We start from the raw sequence: 16,318 nt of genomic DNA, 5'->3' as shown, positions 1-16,318 counted from the left end.
GGCCGGCCTTCTCCTCTTTGCAGGCGACACGATTCTCAGCTGTAAGGGTTTCGCGTCCTCGAAGCAACCGATCTTCCGTGGGGGGGCAAACACACTGGCTCCAGATGACCGTCCGTGAGGTCCTTTCCGAGAGCCCGGAGTTGGCGACCCCGCCGCACCCGCCGCGCGTCCTGCCCCCCCCCCCCGCGGTTCCGCGTCCAGGGGGCTCCGTTCCCGCCGGAGAAGCGCAGACCTGTCCCTCTCCCGCCGCCCCCGCCACGACCCCCACCCGACCTCCGCCCCCGCCGCCCGCCCCTGCGCGCAGTCGGGCCGCCGCCTCACAATGGCCGGGCGCCTTCTCACCGCGCGCAGGGATCCCGGCCACGCGCGCTCCCCTCCCCCACGCTCCGCCTCCCCCGGGGCTCGGCCCATGGCGCACATAGTCTCCTCCCTGCGCCCCCTGAAGCGGAGGAGAGGGAGGCGACGCGCGCTTTTCCGGCCGCGGCCCGACCGCCGTTCGTCGGGTGGCGCCGGCGGCCCCCCACGGAGGAACTACTTTCTCTCCCTCAGGGGCACTACTTCGCGGAGGCGTCGGCGCTGGCGGCGCGCACGGCATGGCGACGGCAGCGGCGGCGGCGGCGCGCCTGAGATAGAGAGACGCGGGCCCGGTCAGGCCTCGGCGCGGCCTACACGCTTCGCTCACCAGCTCCCGCCCCGGCTCCGCGCCCGGCCATGGCGGAGTCCTCGCCCGCCCGACGTCCGGTGCCCCTCATCGAGTCGGGTAAGACGCACCGCCCGCGGCGCCCCCGCCCCCGCCGCGGCCCCCTCCCCGCCGCCGCGCCCGCTCCTGACCCGACTCCCCGTCTCCCCGTCTCCCCGCAGAGCTGTACTTCCTCATCGCCCGGTACCTATCGGCCGGCCCGTGTCGGAGAGCCGCCCAGGTGAGTGCGGGCCCGCGGGCGGCGGCCGCGCTCCGGGGGTCGCGGCCCAGCCGCCGCCTGGGGTCGCGGGAGAAGGGCGCCGGGCGGACCGGGGTGCGGCCCCCGCCCCCCTAACTGCGCGTCTCTTCGGCTGCAGGTGCTGGTGCAGGAGCTGGAGCAGTACCAGGTCTGTGCTGCGCGGCGGCGCCCGGCCCGCCGCGTCCCATGCGTCCCCTGCCGGCCCTGCCCGGGGGCCGCTCGCCCGGCTCCCCCGTCCCCCGCCCCGCCCCGCCCCCCGCCTCCCGCCTGGCCCCGCGCGGTGGTCACTCGTGTGCGTCTCGGGTCTTTGCAGTTGCTGCCGAAGAGGTTGGATTGGGAGGGCAACGAGCACAACAGGAGCTACGAGGAATTGGTGAGAGTTTTGACATTTCCATCACGGTGTTTCTGAGCGCCTGCCCCCCGCCCCCTTTTCGGGGCTCCTGTTGGAGGGGCGAAGTGACCGAGCGGCGCTCGGAGGGGGCGGGAGGGCGGCCCTGGCGTCACCGGGACGACGGGACTCCCCCCTGTAGGTAGTATTTTGCTTTGGGGTGGCCGGGTTTGTTTGGGTAGGAAACGGCTCCGGGGGGCGAGGTGGCGGGGTGGGTCCCCAGGTGCGGTGCCTTTGGTGAGAGCCGGGGGCGCGCCAGCCATTCAGCGAGCTGCTCTCATCCGTGTTTCTCCTGCACCCGACTTGTAACTCGACCTGTGATTGGTCTTCCTCCTTTTACCCCGCCCATCTTCTCCAACCACTTGTTCCTAGGAATAGAAGCATCGGTGTCTGAAAGGTGGAGAAATGTTCTTCTTTTTTCCCTCAGCAGAGTAATAAAAAATCTTGGCTGCTGTGAGACTGTGCCGCTCCTCCAATACTTGTGCCGGTGTAAACTGTGCTACACTTGTTGAATGCCTTAGGAAACTTAATGTGATGAATTTTTACGTTGCTGTTTGGTGTTTGTAACTTAATATAGGCTGTAAATACGCAGTTTCTCTTTCTGGAGCACCATTTAACATAGATTACAGTTCTCTTTCCATTGTATTTTGTCGTCTTTTTTAGTTGCTCTCACAGTATATGATTTGGTTTGATTCACTCGTTTTGTCTTTAGTGAAATAAAACATTTTTTAGGAAAATATTTTTCCAATTTGTATATTAGGACAAAGGATTTCTTTAGTTGCCAGGCCATATTCAGCATCTTGTATGCACAGAACAACTGGGGGAAAAAAAAAAGTTCCTGAATGATTTTTTACCACAGTTCTAATACCTGCAAGCAGAAGTTGGTAGAATGTGATCACCATTGTTGAATTATACAAAAGAACAGAAATAGGGGGATTTGTTATCTGTATGTGAACAGTTAAGTATTTTTAATAAAACTTAATTTAAGTATAGTTGATTTACAATGTTCCGGTAATTTCTGCTGTACAGCAAAGTGATTCAGTTATATATGCATTCTTTTTCACATTTCTTTCCATTATGGTTTGTCACAGGATATTGAATCTAGTTCCCTGTGCTCTACAGTATACCTTGTTGTGTATCCATCTTCTCTATAATAGTTGGCATCTGCTGATCCCAAGCTCCCAGTCCTTCCCTCCCTCACGCCCCCTCCCCCGTGGCAACCACAAGTCTCTTCTCTGTCTGTGAGTCTGTTTCTGTTTTCGTAGATACCGAACACTTAAGTGTTAACAGTTAAAGTTGGTTGAATGTAACAAAAGATTCTACTTCAATTGTCAGTTTTAATATTTGCCTTCCTAGAGTTTTTTGAAGCAAACACTTAAAAGTGAATATTTTCAAGCAAGTGAGCTCTGAAGGTTCTGTATCATGGCAGTTTTTATGTCTTCTTGAGTTTGACATTTTGAGACTTAAGGAAATGTTTAAAGGACTGCTTCGTTTTATTGTTTTACTCCTGTTGTTAGGTGAAAACAGTGTTGTCAGTGAAACAGAAAAACATATTATTTTTTAAATTTATTTTTTATTGAAGTATAGTTGAATTACAATGTGTTAATTATTGCTGTGCAGCAAAGCGACTCAGTTATACACATACATACATTCTTTTTCATATTTTGCATCATGGTTTATCATAGGATATTGACTGTAGTTCCCGTGCTATACAGTAGGACCTTGTTGTTTATTCATTCTATATATACCAGTTTGCACTGCTAATTCCAAACTCCAAATCCAACCCTCTCCCACCTCCCTCCCCAGAAAAGCATCATTGACATGACAGTGCAGTCATGCTGCTGAAGAGAAAATTGCTTACATTTTGAAATAAGCGTAATGCTATAACTACTGGAAAAGTTTCTTTAAAAATAGAGTTGTATATTTTTTGGCTTTTGCTGGTAGAATTGCTTAAAACTTAAAATTCTGCTTTAAATTATTCAGTATCTCTCTTTGTGATATATCCCTATGATGTGGCTGTGACATATGTCTTCTCATTGTCTGGATGATTTGTCTGATGGGTATCCTCATCCTCCTTTACCGTCCTGCCTCCTCCTCTCCCAGCACTAAATGGTAGAGGATGAGTTTCCTGTATAGAGAATTATTCTTTTGTCAGCGGTATATGAGTAGCTTCTAGTTCTGCAACGAAGTCTCCTTTTTTTAAAAAAAAATATTTTAAGTAGTGTTCAAATATACACAAATGAGAATAATGTAATGAATCTGCATATATCATAAACAAATTCATTAGCAATTTTTTTTTTCTTTTGGCCTCACCCTGTGGCATGTGGAACTTCCCTGACCAGGAATTGAACCTGCGCCCCCTGCAGTGGAAGCACGGAGGCGTCACCATTGGACCCCTGGGGAAGTTCCCCAATTTGCTATACTTATTTATTTTTTAATATTTGGTTTGAATTGGGCTTCAGACAAGTTCCATGTATTGGGCCGAAATTAAATCTCTTTTTATCTTGCATAGTTTTTTTTCCCGTGCTGTTGATTTACTGAAGAGACTGAGTTATTCTGTAGAATGTTTCACATTTTGGTTTTGTCTGATTGTTTCTTTTGATGTTCTTTGTTTCTTTACTTTGTTTAATTTATTCCTTTTTCTCAGTAGTTCACATTCTTGGATCAGAACCACCTGGGAGCGTTATAAAATCTGGATGCCCAGGCTATGCCCCAGACCAGTTAAATCAGAATCTTTGTGGTGGGGCTGGACATCACTGTTTTTTAAAAGCCTTTCAGGTGATTCCCCCATCACTGTTTACAAAGCTGCAGTTTATCTTAGACTTGTGACCATGCTGTTATTCCAGCTTGTACTTTGGAAGGAAGAATGTTTTTGATACTTCTCAGGAGAATTGAGACTAGTTATCTCTCAATACCTAACCCTGTATTAGCAGTTGGGCCTGTGAATTTAATTGGAATTTTTATGATTTATAGGTGGTGAAGAAAGGGGAAGAATGAAATAGAAGTATAGAACTGGGCATGGGAATTGGGAAGGACTAGGTTTGTAAAGGAGGAGTGTATTTAAAAAGAGGAAAGTGATTTGATATACTTTGTGATTGAGTAACATGATAGATCAATTTTTGTAGGCAATCTCTTAACCAGAAAAAAAAAACAAGATTTTTATAGTGTAGCCTATCATTAGAGGATTTATTGTCATTAAGTCGTAATTTATTTATTTTTGGCTGCGTCCTATCTTCGTCGCTGTGCGCGGGCTGTCTCTGGTTGTGGCGAGCATTGTGGTGGCTTCTCTTGGTGTGGAGCACGGGCCCCAGGCGCGTGGGCTTCAGTAGTTGCAACACGCAGGCTCAGTCGTTGTGGCTCACGGGCTCTAGAGTGCAGGCTCAGTAGTGGTGGCACACGGGCTTAGTTGCTCCGCGGCATGTGGGATTTTCCCGGACCAGGGCTCGTGTCCCCTGCATTGGGAGGCGGATTCTTAACCACTGTGCCACCAGGGAAGTCCCTTGTTATTTTATTTTTTAAAAATAATGTTTGAGTAGGCCTTTTGTGTGAGGAAAAGTCTTCAGAGTTATTTGTATTGAAATCAGTATCTGGTTTATTAGAATTGTAAGTGGTCATATTTTTTAAACTTTTACGTTCATTTACAAATTTTAGAAGTGTAGTAACATATATAGAAACAGGTATATTTGTTTTTACATTTTGATTAGTGTTTGTCACAAGAATTTAATCTTAAAATATTTAACACCAACTTAATATTGTTAATTAAATTTCCTTGGGGGTTTCCACACTATATGTGCAAATAGATGATGATTTTAATCTGTAGATGCCTCAAGATGGCAAATATAAGATCTAAGCATCATCTTTCTAAGAATTTAACTGTTGTAAGTATATTTTATTTACTTATTTATTTATTTAATTATTTTGATTTTTGCCGGCTCCATGCAGCTCGCGGGATCTTGGTTCCCCAACCAGGGATCGAACCTGTGCCCCCTGCAATGGAAGTGTAGAGTCCTAACTACTGGACCACCAGGGAATTCCCAGTATATTTTTATTTTATTTTATTTTATTTATTTATTATAAATCCATTTTAATTAATTTATTTATCTTTGGTTGCCTTGGGTCTTCGTTGCTGCGTGCGGGCTTTCTCTAGTTATGGCGAGCGGGGGCTACTCTTCTTTGTGGTATGAGTGCTTCTCATTGTGGTGGCTTCCCTTGTTGCGGAGCACGGGCTCTAGGCATGCGGCCTTCAGTAGGTGTGGCATCTGGGCTCACTAGTTGTGGCGTACAGGCTTAGTCGCTCCATGGCATGTGGGATATTCCCAGCCCAGGGTTCGAACCTGTGTCCCCCGCATTGGCAGGTGGATTCTTAACCGCTGTGCCACCCGGGAAGTCCTATTTTATTTATTTTTATTTTTAAAATATTTATTTATTTATTTATTTGGCTGCATCGGGTCTTAATTGCAGCATACGGGATCTCTCATTGTGGCGTGTGGGCTCCAGAGCTCGCGGGCCCAGTAGTTGTGGTGCGTGGGCTTAGTTGCCCCACGCCATGTGGGATCTTAGTTCCCCCATCAGGGATCGAACTCGTGTCCCCTGCATTGGAAGGTGGATTCTTAACCACTGGACCACCAGGGGAGTCCCATAAATGTATTTTAAATTTATTGTAGTAGATTATTCTTTTTTACAAACGTTAAAAATAGTTCAGTTATTACAAAACTTGTTACTATATCAGAATAACTATAACTTGTACAAGTGTATCCATACTTCTTTTCTTCATCTCTACTTATTTGTCAACCTTCCTCGGTTTATAAATTCACTGTCCAAACCAAGGGGAGAGTGGTATTACCATCTTGATCTCCCTGCTGGATTAAGGACTCAGGTTATGATTGAAGATTATGACTCAGGACTTAAAATTTGGGTGCACTGCCAGGTAGACTCTACTGGAGTCTCAAATTGAGCCTTTTTTAAAAATAGCAAGGCTACTTATTTACCATTTAAAACAAAACAACTCCTGGGACTTACCTGGCGGTCCAGTGGTTAAGAATTCCCACTTCCACTGCGGGGGGGCATGGGGTCGATCCCTTGTTGGGGAACTAAAATCCCATATGCTGTACTGCACGGCCAAAAATAAATAAATAAAACTGTATTCCCCACCCGTATTGCAATTAGTCACATTACCATTTTATTTTCATTGTGGGTTTCTAAAGACCCTTCATCCTGAGTGCAGCTTATTTCTTTCCTCTCTGTAGGGATTCTGCATTTTCTTTGTACTTGACTATAGAGATCTGTCATTCTACAGGCATTTCATTGACAACACTTGGGAACACTTAATGATCATGGTAGTGTGATGATAAGTTACAGTCTAGCAATAGAGCAGTGTTAAATTAGAAATTTGGGTTTTGGTGCCAGGTGGCTAGGCTGTAATTCAGACTTTTTAGCATTACTTACTAGATGTTCTAAGGCAGATTACTTAGTCTCTACCTCAGTTCCTCGATCTGCAAGACAAGGGTAGTAATAATTGTATCAAAGTGTTGTTGTGAACCTTATATGGAAATAAATGATTTTGCAGTGTTTATTAGTAACAATGTTGATAGGACAGTAAGTCATAATATTGTTAGACTTCCCCTTCACCTAATTTATATTTGTAGGGTCTTATGAAATAGCAAAATACAGTCTCTATGAGCTCTAACACTTGTATGAGTGATACCTGGTATTCACCCTTATGGATGACCACAGAGTAGGAAGGGGAACAGCAGTCTCTATACCTTAGTGCTGAATAACGGTAGTGGTGTCACTATCTGAGTCACTTAGCCTTGACTCTGCTACTTTATTATTTATTTATTTATTTACTTAATTTTTTGGCTGCGTCGGGTCTTAGTTGTGGCGCACAGGCTCAGCGGTTCACACGGCCTTAGTTGCCCCGTGGCATGTGGGATCTTTGTTCCCCAGCCAAAGATGGAACCCGCATCCCTTGCATCGGAAGGCGGATTCTTAACCACCGGACCGCCAGGGAAGTCCCTTGACTGTGCTACTTTAAAAGAGAATAGTTATTAGTTACTTTGTTTTCATAGGCTCATCTAATCATAACAGTTATTTTCCTCTACAGCAGGCGTCTCTAACCCCTGTGCTGCTGAGTGGTACCTGTCTGAGGCCAGTTAGGAACTGGGCCGCACAGCAGGAGGTGAGTGGCAGGCAAGCGAGAGAAGCTTCGTCTGCCGCTCCCCATTGCTCCCCATCACTTTCATTATGCTTGAACCGTCCCCTCCCCCCACCCCCCACCCCCGCCCCGGTCTGTGGAAAACTTGTCTTCCACGAAACTGATCCCTGGTGCAACAAAGGTTGGGGACCGCTGCTCTAAAGGACAAAGGTCATGTGACATTTTTCCTTTCAAATTGTCTAAATCCTTACAGATTTAAAAAAATGTCCTATCTATGTGGAGTTATCTGTCTCTCTTTTTTTTTCCTTTAGTTCTTTATTTTGAAGCTATGTTATTAGGTGCATACAAATTCCAAACTGTTATCTTCTGTTGAGTTGATCCCCCCGCTTCTTTCAAATGGACATAATTTTTTAGAGCAGTTTTGGGTTCATAGCAAAATTGAGTGGAAGATGCAGAGATTTCCCATTTACTCCTGCTCCCATAAATGCATAGTCTCCCTCATTATCAACATGTCCCACCAGAGTGGTACGTTTATTGCAGTTGATGACTATTTTGACATATGCTCATCCAAAGTCTATAGTTTGTTAGCGTTCTCTTACATTTACATTTAGTACTCTTGGTATTGTACAGTCTGTGGGTTTGGACAAATGTACAATGACATGTATCCACCAATATAGTATCATCGAGTAATTTTACAGTCCTAAAAATCCTCTGTGCTCTGCCTAAATATCCCTCCCTTCCTCCCTTCCTCCCTCCCACTGATGTTTTTGCTGTCTCCATAGTTTCACCTTTTCCAGAATTTGACCCTTATTTTATTTTTCAATTATTATTTTAAAATTTATGTATTTTAAAATTTATATTATTTTTATTTATTTTTGGCTGCATTGGGTCTTTTTTGCTGCGCACAGGTGTTCTCTAGTTGTGGTGAGCGGCGGCTCCTCTTCATTGCGGTGTGTGGGCTTCTCATTGCGGTGGCTTCTCTTGTTGTGGAGCACAGGCTCTAGGCACGCAGGCTTCAGTAGTTATGGCTCGCGGACTGTAGAGCGCAGGCTCAGTAGTTGTGATGCACGGGCTTAGTTGCTCTGCGGCATGTGGGATCTTCCTGGACCAGGGCTCCAACCCATGTCCCCTTCACTGCTAGGCGAATTTTTAACTGCTATGCCACCAGGGAAGCCCTGACCTTTTTTTTTAAAATTAGGAAATACTCTCCTCATACTTCTTGCCTTAAAGTCTAACATTGCCTTGTGTTATTGTAGCCACCCCAGCTTTCTTTTGGTTAGTTATGGCATAGTATGTTTTATTTTATCCTTTTACTTTTGGTATTCCTGTGGTCTCATTTTTAAAGTGTGTCTCCTGAAACAGCATGTAGTTTGTTTGTTTGTTTGTTTTGTGGTACGCGGGCTTCTCACCGCCATGGCCCCTCCCGTCGCAGAGCACAGGCTCCGGACGCGCAGGCTCAGCGGCCATGGCTCACGGGCCCAGCCGCTCCGCGGCATGTGGGATCTTCCCGGACCGGGGCACGAACCCGCGTCCCCTGCATCGGCAGGCGGACTCTCAACCACTGCGCCACCAGGGAAGCCCAGCATGTAGTTTTAGTCAGTCTTTTAGTTGGAGTGTTTAAACCATTTGTATTTAATATAATTACTTAAACATGATTGTGTTAGACCTACCAAGTATCTGTTTTATATACGTCCCATTTATTTTTCCTTTCTTACTTTCTTTTGGATTAACCAGCTGTTATTCTATTTATTTTTTAATTGCTTTTCCATAATATATCTTTTTATCGTTTTAGTGGTTACCCTAGAGATTATAATATGCATTACCATTTATCTTAGGTACTTTAACCACTTCTCATATAAATGGAGTTAAAACTATTAGTTGTCACCCTCTTGTCCTTTGGGCTATTATCATATTTTACTTTTACATATGTTATAAATTTTTCCAGATGTTATGGTAGTTGTTTTATTTTATTTTTTTTGGCCACACTGCACAGCACGCAGGATCTTAATTCCCCGATCAGTGATCATACCTGCATACCCTGCATTGGGAGTGCGGAGTCTTAACCACTGGACCACCAGGGAAGTCCCTGTACTTGTTTTAAAGTCAATTTTCATTTGCTTATCCACCTGTATACCTTTCTTGATATTTTTAATTCCTTCCTGTCTTTCCATGCCTCTTATATGTGATTATTTTTTCTTCAGTCTCCACAACTTATTTTGGTATTTCTTTTAATGAAAGTTTGTTGGCCGTGACTTCAGTTTTCCTTTTTCTTTCTTTCTTTTTTTTTTTGTTTGAAAACTTCTTTGTTTTGAATTTATTTTTAAAAAATATTGATTTTTTTGATTTATTTATTTTCCTTACTTTTTGGCTGTGTCTGGTCTTAGTTGCGGCACATGGGATCTTTTATTGTGGCGTGCGGTCTCTTTGTTGCGGCGCTCAGGCTTCTTTGTAGTTGCGGCGTGCGGGTTGTCTCTCTCTAGTTGTGGCTCATGGGCTCCAGGGCATGTGGGCTCTGTAGTTTGCAGCATGTGGCCTCTCTCATTGAGGTGCACAAGCTCAATAGTTGTGGCGTGTGGGCTTAGTTGCCTTGCAGCATGTGGGATCTTAGTTCCCCGACCAGGGATCGAACCTGCCTCCCCTGCATTGGAAGGCGGGTTCTTTACCACTGGACCATCAGGGAAGTCCCTTGACTTTATTTTTAAAGTGTTTTTTTCTTTTTTTTTTTTTTTTACTAATTTTTACTCATTATTATTATTAAAAAAATATTTTTAAAAAATCCATTTCATTTATTTTTGGCTGTGTTGCGTCTTTGTTGCTGTGCGCTGGCTTTCTCTAGTTGTGGCCAGTGGGGGCCACTCTTGGTTTTGGTGTGCAGGCTTCTCATTGCAGAGCATGGGCTCTAGGTGCGCAGGCTTCAGTAGTTGTGGTGCGCAGGCTCAGTAGTTATGGTGCACGGGCTTAGTTGCTCTGCGGCATGTGGGATCCTCCTGGACCAGGGCTTGAACCTGTGTCCCCTGCATTGGCAGGCAGATTCTTAACCACTGCGCCACCACAGAAGCCCAGATTTTTTTAAAAAATTAATTAATTAATTTGTCTGTTTTTTTTGGCTGTGTTGGCTCTTCGTTGTTGCGCGCGGGCTTTCTCTACTTGTGGCAGGGGCTACTCTTCCTTGCAGTGTGCGGACTTCTCATTGTGGTGGCTTCTCTTGTTGTGGAGCACGGGCTCTAGGCACGCAGGCTTAAGTAGTTGTGGCACGTGGGCTCGGTCGTTGTGGTTCGCGGGCTCTAGAGCGCAGGCTCAGTAGTTATGGTGCATGGGCTTAGTTGCTCTGTGGCATGTGGGATCTTCCCTGGCCAGGGCTCGAGCCGGTGTCTCCTGCATTGGCAGGCGGATTCTTAACCACTGCGCCACCAGTGAAGCCCCCCAGATTTTTTTTTTTTAAGCTGTGAAATTCTGGTTGGTTGGTTGGTTCTGGTGTTTTTTTCTTTCAGCACATTAATATCGTAAAGCCAGCAGTCTTATTATTGCTTCTTTCAAGATAATGTTTTTTCCTCTGGCTGCTTTTTAAGATTTTCATTTTGTCTTTAATTTTCAGAAGTTTTACTATGATATACTGTAGTCGTTATCTATCACTACATAAAAAATTATCCTAAACTTAGTGACTTAAAACAACACAGATTAATTAAGTAATTATTTTTACTTGGCTGCGCCACACAGCATGTGAGATCTTAGTTCCCCGACCAGGGATCGAACCCGTGCCCCCTGCATTGTAAGAGCAGAGTCTTAACCACTGGACTGCCAGGGAAGTCTCACAGATTTATTATTGTCTCTGTTTAAGTCAGGAGTCCAGGGACAGCTGAGCTGAGTCCTCTGTCTCAGTCTCTCTCAAGGCTGCAATCAAAGTGTTGGCCAGAGCTGGGGTTTCAGCTGAAAGCTTGACTGTGGAAGGATCTGCTTCCAAGTTCACATCGTTTTTGGCTGGCTTCAGTTCCTGGAGTGGATTGTTAGACTGAGAGCCTCAGTTCCTAGTTGGCTCTTGGCTGCTCTCAGCTCCTTGCCACATTGATCTCTCCAACGTAGCAGCTTACCTCATCGAAAGATGAAGGCAGAGAAGGCAATAGTCTGCAGGCAAGACAGAAGTCACAGTCTTTTGTAACCTAATAATGGATGTGTTACTCAATGTTAGTGTATTCTGTTGGTTAGAAGTAACTTACTCAAGGGGAGGGGATTTCACAGGTCTGAGTACCAGAAGGTGGGAATGTTAGGGTCCATGTCAGAAGTTGCCTACCACATGTGCCTAGGTAGATTTCTTGGTACTTACTTTGCTTGGGGTTCTCTGAGCTTCTTGAATCTGTAGTATATCAAGTAGTTCACTGTATAATTAAAGTCCCATATGGAAAGCATGGAAGAATAGGGCAGAATAAGTATTTTGAAGAGATAATGGCTGAGCATTATTCCAACATCTGGGCCATCTCTGGGTCTGCTTCTTTTCGCCATTCCCTCTCTTGACCCTGGGTCTCATATTTTGCTTTGTTGTAAGTCTCATCATCTTTTGAAGTATACTGGGCCTTTTTGCGTTAAAAGAGTAGTGTAGTTAGACTCAGAAAAGGAAGTGCTTTTTTTCCTCTCTCAAAGCTGTTAGGTTGTGGGGTTGGGTCAATCTGATTTGTAGCTGATCATCTCTGGCCTTTGGTGCAGCTTTAGTTGCATTCACTTCATAACTGGCTTCACGTGTTTTGAGGGTGGGATTGAGACTCTCTTTCAGCAGAGTTTGGAATTTGGGCACCAGTGAGGTTCTTTTTTTTAAAAATTAATTAATTAATTATATTTAATTTTGGCTGTGTTGGATCTTAGTTGATGGCATGCGGGATATTCGTTGAGGCGTGTGGGATCTTTCTTTGCAGCGCACGGGCTTCTCTCTAGCTGTGGCATGCAGGTTTTCTCTTCTCTAGTTGTGGCATGTGGGCTCTGTAGTTGTGGTGTGCGGGCTGTCTAGTTGAGGCGCGTGAGTTCAGTAGTTGTGGTGTGTGGGCTTAATTGCCCTGCGGCATGTGGGATCTTAGTTCCCTAACCAGGGATCGAACCTGTGTCCCCTGCATTGTAAGGTGGATTCTTTACCACTGAACCACCAGGGAGGTCCCACCAGTGAGATTCTTTTTTTTTTTTTTTTTTTTTAAATTAATTAATTAATTAATTAATTTATGGCTGTGTTGGGTCTTCGTTTCTGTGCGAGGGCTTTCTCCAGTTGTGGTGAGTGGGGGCCACTCTTCATTGCGGCGCGCGGGCCTCTCACTGTTGTGGCCTGTCCTGTTGCGGAGTACAGGCTCCAGACGCGCAGGCTCAGCAGTTGTGGCTCACGGACCTAGCCGCTCCGCGGCATGTGGGATCTTCCCAGACCAGGGCTCGAACCCATGTCCCCTGCATTGGCAGGCAGATTCTTAACCACTGTGCCACCAGGGAAGCCCCAGTGAGATTCTTGAGAGGTCTATACTTTATAGCTCAGTTGCCAGCTTTCCAAATTTGTAAGATCCTGTGCTATTTTATAGTCTAGTTGCCTACATTTTGGTTGATGAAGAGTTCTCTTTGCTTTCCAGTTCTACCTTGTTGTCCTATCCCTAGCCAGCTGCTCTGCATCCAGTTTTTGGCCCTGTGCAGTTGGTGAAGGCCTGTGGAAGGGAATCAGCCTGGGTGCAACTCACTCTGAGGAGGCTCCTTAGTGTTCTAATCAGTCGTCAACCCACAGGTGGCTGTTTAAAAGTTTGACAGATTTTTCCTTTTTCCTTATGTCTGTGTCAGTTCTTCCTGCCTGTCTGCTGTGGATGAAAGCAGCTGTGAGTGTTTTTTCTGTTCACAGAAGGGCTCATCAGTTTCTGGGGTACAGTTAATTTAGATTTGTTTCCTTAGCTCTGTGAAGGGGGTAGATAACCCAGCTTGTTCTCATTTTTAAGGTGAGAGCAATGGTTTTTCTTGCGTTATCTCATTTGAAATAGTTGGAATAGATAAATGATTACTTTTGACTTTTAAAAATTATGTGGGACAGGAATTCCATGGTGGCGCAGTGGTTAAGAATCCACCTGCCAATGCAGGGGACACAGGTTTGAGCCCTCGTCCAGGAAGATCCTGTATGCTGCGGAGCAGCTAAGCCCGTGTGCCACAACTGCTGAGCCTGTGCTCTGGAGCCCGCAAGCCACAACTGCTGAGCCCCCCGCGCCTAGAGCCCATGCTCCACGACAAGAGAAGCCACTGCAATGAGAAGCCCACACACCTCAATGTAGAGTAGCCCCCGCTCGCCTCAGTTAGAGAAGCCCGCACGCGGCAATGAAGACCCAACGCAGCCAAACATAATTTTTATTTTTTTAATTTATGTGGGACATACAACCACCTGTAGTTACCTGTAGGTACAACTAATTATATTTCTTGGCACATAGTAGGCTCTCAGTTTTTATCAAAATAATTAATGTTTAATGCTTACTATATTTTTTTTTTACTGAGAACCGGTCATTAACAGTTTGGTTATTAAATAGTGTTTTGTCTGATCTTTGATTTCTTGAAATTTCTCTAAGAAGTGTACTTCATTTGTAGGGCAGTTAGGGCAGTGTTTAGCGCCGAATGGTCATGAGATACATCGAAGTTATACATCCCTTTTTTTTTTTTTTTTTTAAAGCTTCTTAATCCATTTCATTAGGAACCTACAAAATAGAATTTTTTGATGATCGTTTATTATCTTTCCTTTTTTATGTGGAAATGGGGAAATGGCATTTTTTTTGAATTATGTGTATTCAAATGATGGTGTTTTAATTCACACTGAACAACAGCAACAAAATCTTGATAAAAAAAGAAATGGGAGAAATGAAAACTGATTTCTGAACCAAATGTGTACTTACACAATAGTGAATCACTGGGAAATGTAGTCATGGAGTAGCTAAACTCCATGTGAAGAAAACTGCATATAGGAATGCAAAAGCGTTATAGCACATACTCTTTGTTTTTTAAATAGATAGGCCTCAAAGTTTTTTTTTTTTATAGCACATCTTTTTAAAATAAATTCTCACTTTTTTTGTTTTTGGCTGCATTGGGTCTTCGTTGCTGCATGTGGGCTTTCTCTCGTTGTGGCGAGCGGGGGCTACTCTTGGTTGTGGTGTGCAGGCTTCTCATTGCGGTGGTTCTCTTGTCACGGAGCATGGGCTCTAGCCTTGCGGGCTTCAGTAGTTGTGGCACGTGGGCACTAGAGTGTGTGGGCTTCAGTAGTTGTGGCGCACAGACTCAGTAGTTGTGTCTCGTGGGCTCAGTAGTTGTGGTGCACGGGCTTAGCTGCTCCGTGGTATGTGGGATCTTCCCAGACTAGAGATCAAACCCATGCCCCCTGCATTGGCAGGTGGATTCTTAACCACTGCATCACCAGGGAAGCACCAGGACTATTTTTTTAAGAAAGTACGTTTATTGGCGGTTGATAATTCATCTTTTCTGAATTGTCTTTTTATATCTTTTACCTGCTTTTCTCCTGCTATCTTACTGTTTTGCAAGAATTCTCCATATATTAGGTTATTCTTTAGTCTGTCACATGTTCTAAATTCCTTTTTCCAGTTTGCAGGTTGCTTTTTAGTTTCCTTTGGAGGTTTTATTTTTAGAGGTTTAAGATTTTTAACTTTTTACATGTCTTAATCTTTATTTTGCTTTTATGGTTCTTAAACCATACTTTCTGTACTAGAAAATTATAAAGGCAATATTATGTATTTATTCATTTATATTTTTTCCTACGCCATTTATAATTTCTTTTATATTTTTAGTTTTATCATTTTATTTTTTTAAAATAAATTTATTTATTTTATTTATTTATCTTTGGCCATGTTGGGTCTTTGTCTCTGCGCGTGGGCTTTCTCTAGTTGTGGCGAGCGGGGGCTAACTGTTACAGTGCACGGGCTTCTCATTGTGGTGGCTTCTCTTGTTGTGGAGCACGGGCTCTAGGCTCATGGGCTTCAGTAGCTATAGCTTACAGGCTCAGTAGTTGTGGCTCGCGGGCTCTAGAGCACAGGCTCAGTAGTTGTGGTGCACGTGCTTAGTTGCTCCACGGCATGTGGGATCTTCCCGGACCAGTGCTTGAACGCGTGTCCCCTGCATTGGCAGGCAGATTCGTAACCGCTGCACCACCAGGGAAGCCCATAATTTCTTTTTAGATGTCTTTATGTAGAGTTTATTTTAGCATTTGGTTTGTATGATATATGGATCTAGGCTTTTCCAGATTGTCAGTCAGTTTGCAGGTAACATCTGAGTTATCGTCTTTCTCTGCAGAGAATGCAATCATTATCATTTTCTAAGTTCTTTCTGACTTTCCTCTATGGACTTTTTCTGTTCTTGTGACATTCTGTACTATTTCTATGATTGAACTTTTTTTTTTTTTTTTTTTTTTAAAAATAATTTCTGTATTTTGGTTGATCTTTTGTTCATATATAATTTTCCTGATTTTCTTTAGCTCTTTGTCCATGTTTTCATTTTGCTCTTAGAGCATATTTCTTTTCTTTTTTTTTTTTTTTTTGCAGTACACGGGCCTCCCACTGCTGTGGCCTCACCCGTTGCGGAGCACAGGCTCCGGACGCGCAGGCTCAGCGGCCATGGCTCACGGGCCTAGCCGCTCCGCGGCATGTGGGATCTTCCTGGACCGGGGCACGAACCCGTGTTCCCTGCATCGGCAGGCGGATTTAGGTCTTCTGCCCATTTTTGGAATGGGTTGTTTGTTTTCTTGATACTGAACTGCATGAGCTGCTTATAAATTTTGGAGATTAATCCTTTGTCAGTTGCTTCATTTGCAAATATTTTCTCCCATTCTGAGGGTTGTCTTTT

The 16,318-nt window shown here is 44.6% G+C and overlaps 1 protein-coding gene across 3 annotated transcripts in view; it reads left to right on the top strand.

Moving 5' to 3' along the window:
* The first annotated feature begins 583 nt into the window (after positions 1–583).
* Positions 584–16,318, top strand: part of BRWD1 (bromodomain and WD repeat domain containing 1) — a 131,377-nt gene continuing 115,642 nt past the window's right edge. For all 3 annotated transcript variants that reach the window (XM_024120255.3, XM_055086411.1, XM_024120252.3), the window contains exons 1-4: positions 584–760; positions 862–920; positions 1,057–1,086; positions 1,252–1,311. In XM_024120255.3, coding sequence (XP_023976023.1) covers positions 712–760; positions 862–920; positions 1,057–1,086; positions 1,252–1,311 — 198 coding nt within the window. In that variant the 5' untranslated portion in view covers positions 584–711. The remainder of the gene's footprint in view (positions 761–861; positions 921–1,056; positions 1,087–1,251; positions 1,312–16,318) is intronic.

Source organism: Physeter macrocephalus, chromosome 8 (assembly GCF_002837175.3).
Source record: "Physeter macrocephalus isolate SW-GA chromosome 8, ASM283717v5, whole genome shotgun sequence".
In the NCBI taxonomy this organism is placed as follows: Eukaryota; Metazoa; Chordata; class Mammalia; order Artiodactyla; family Physeteridae; genus Physeter; species Physeter macrocephalus.
Note: the sequence above shows the minus strand (reverse complement) of the source record. Positions and strands in the feature narration are given on the sequence as shown.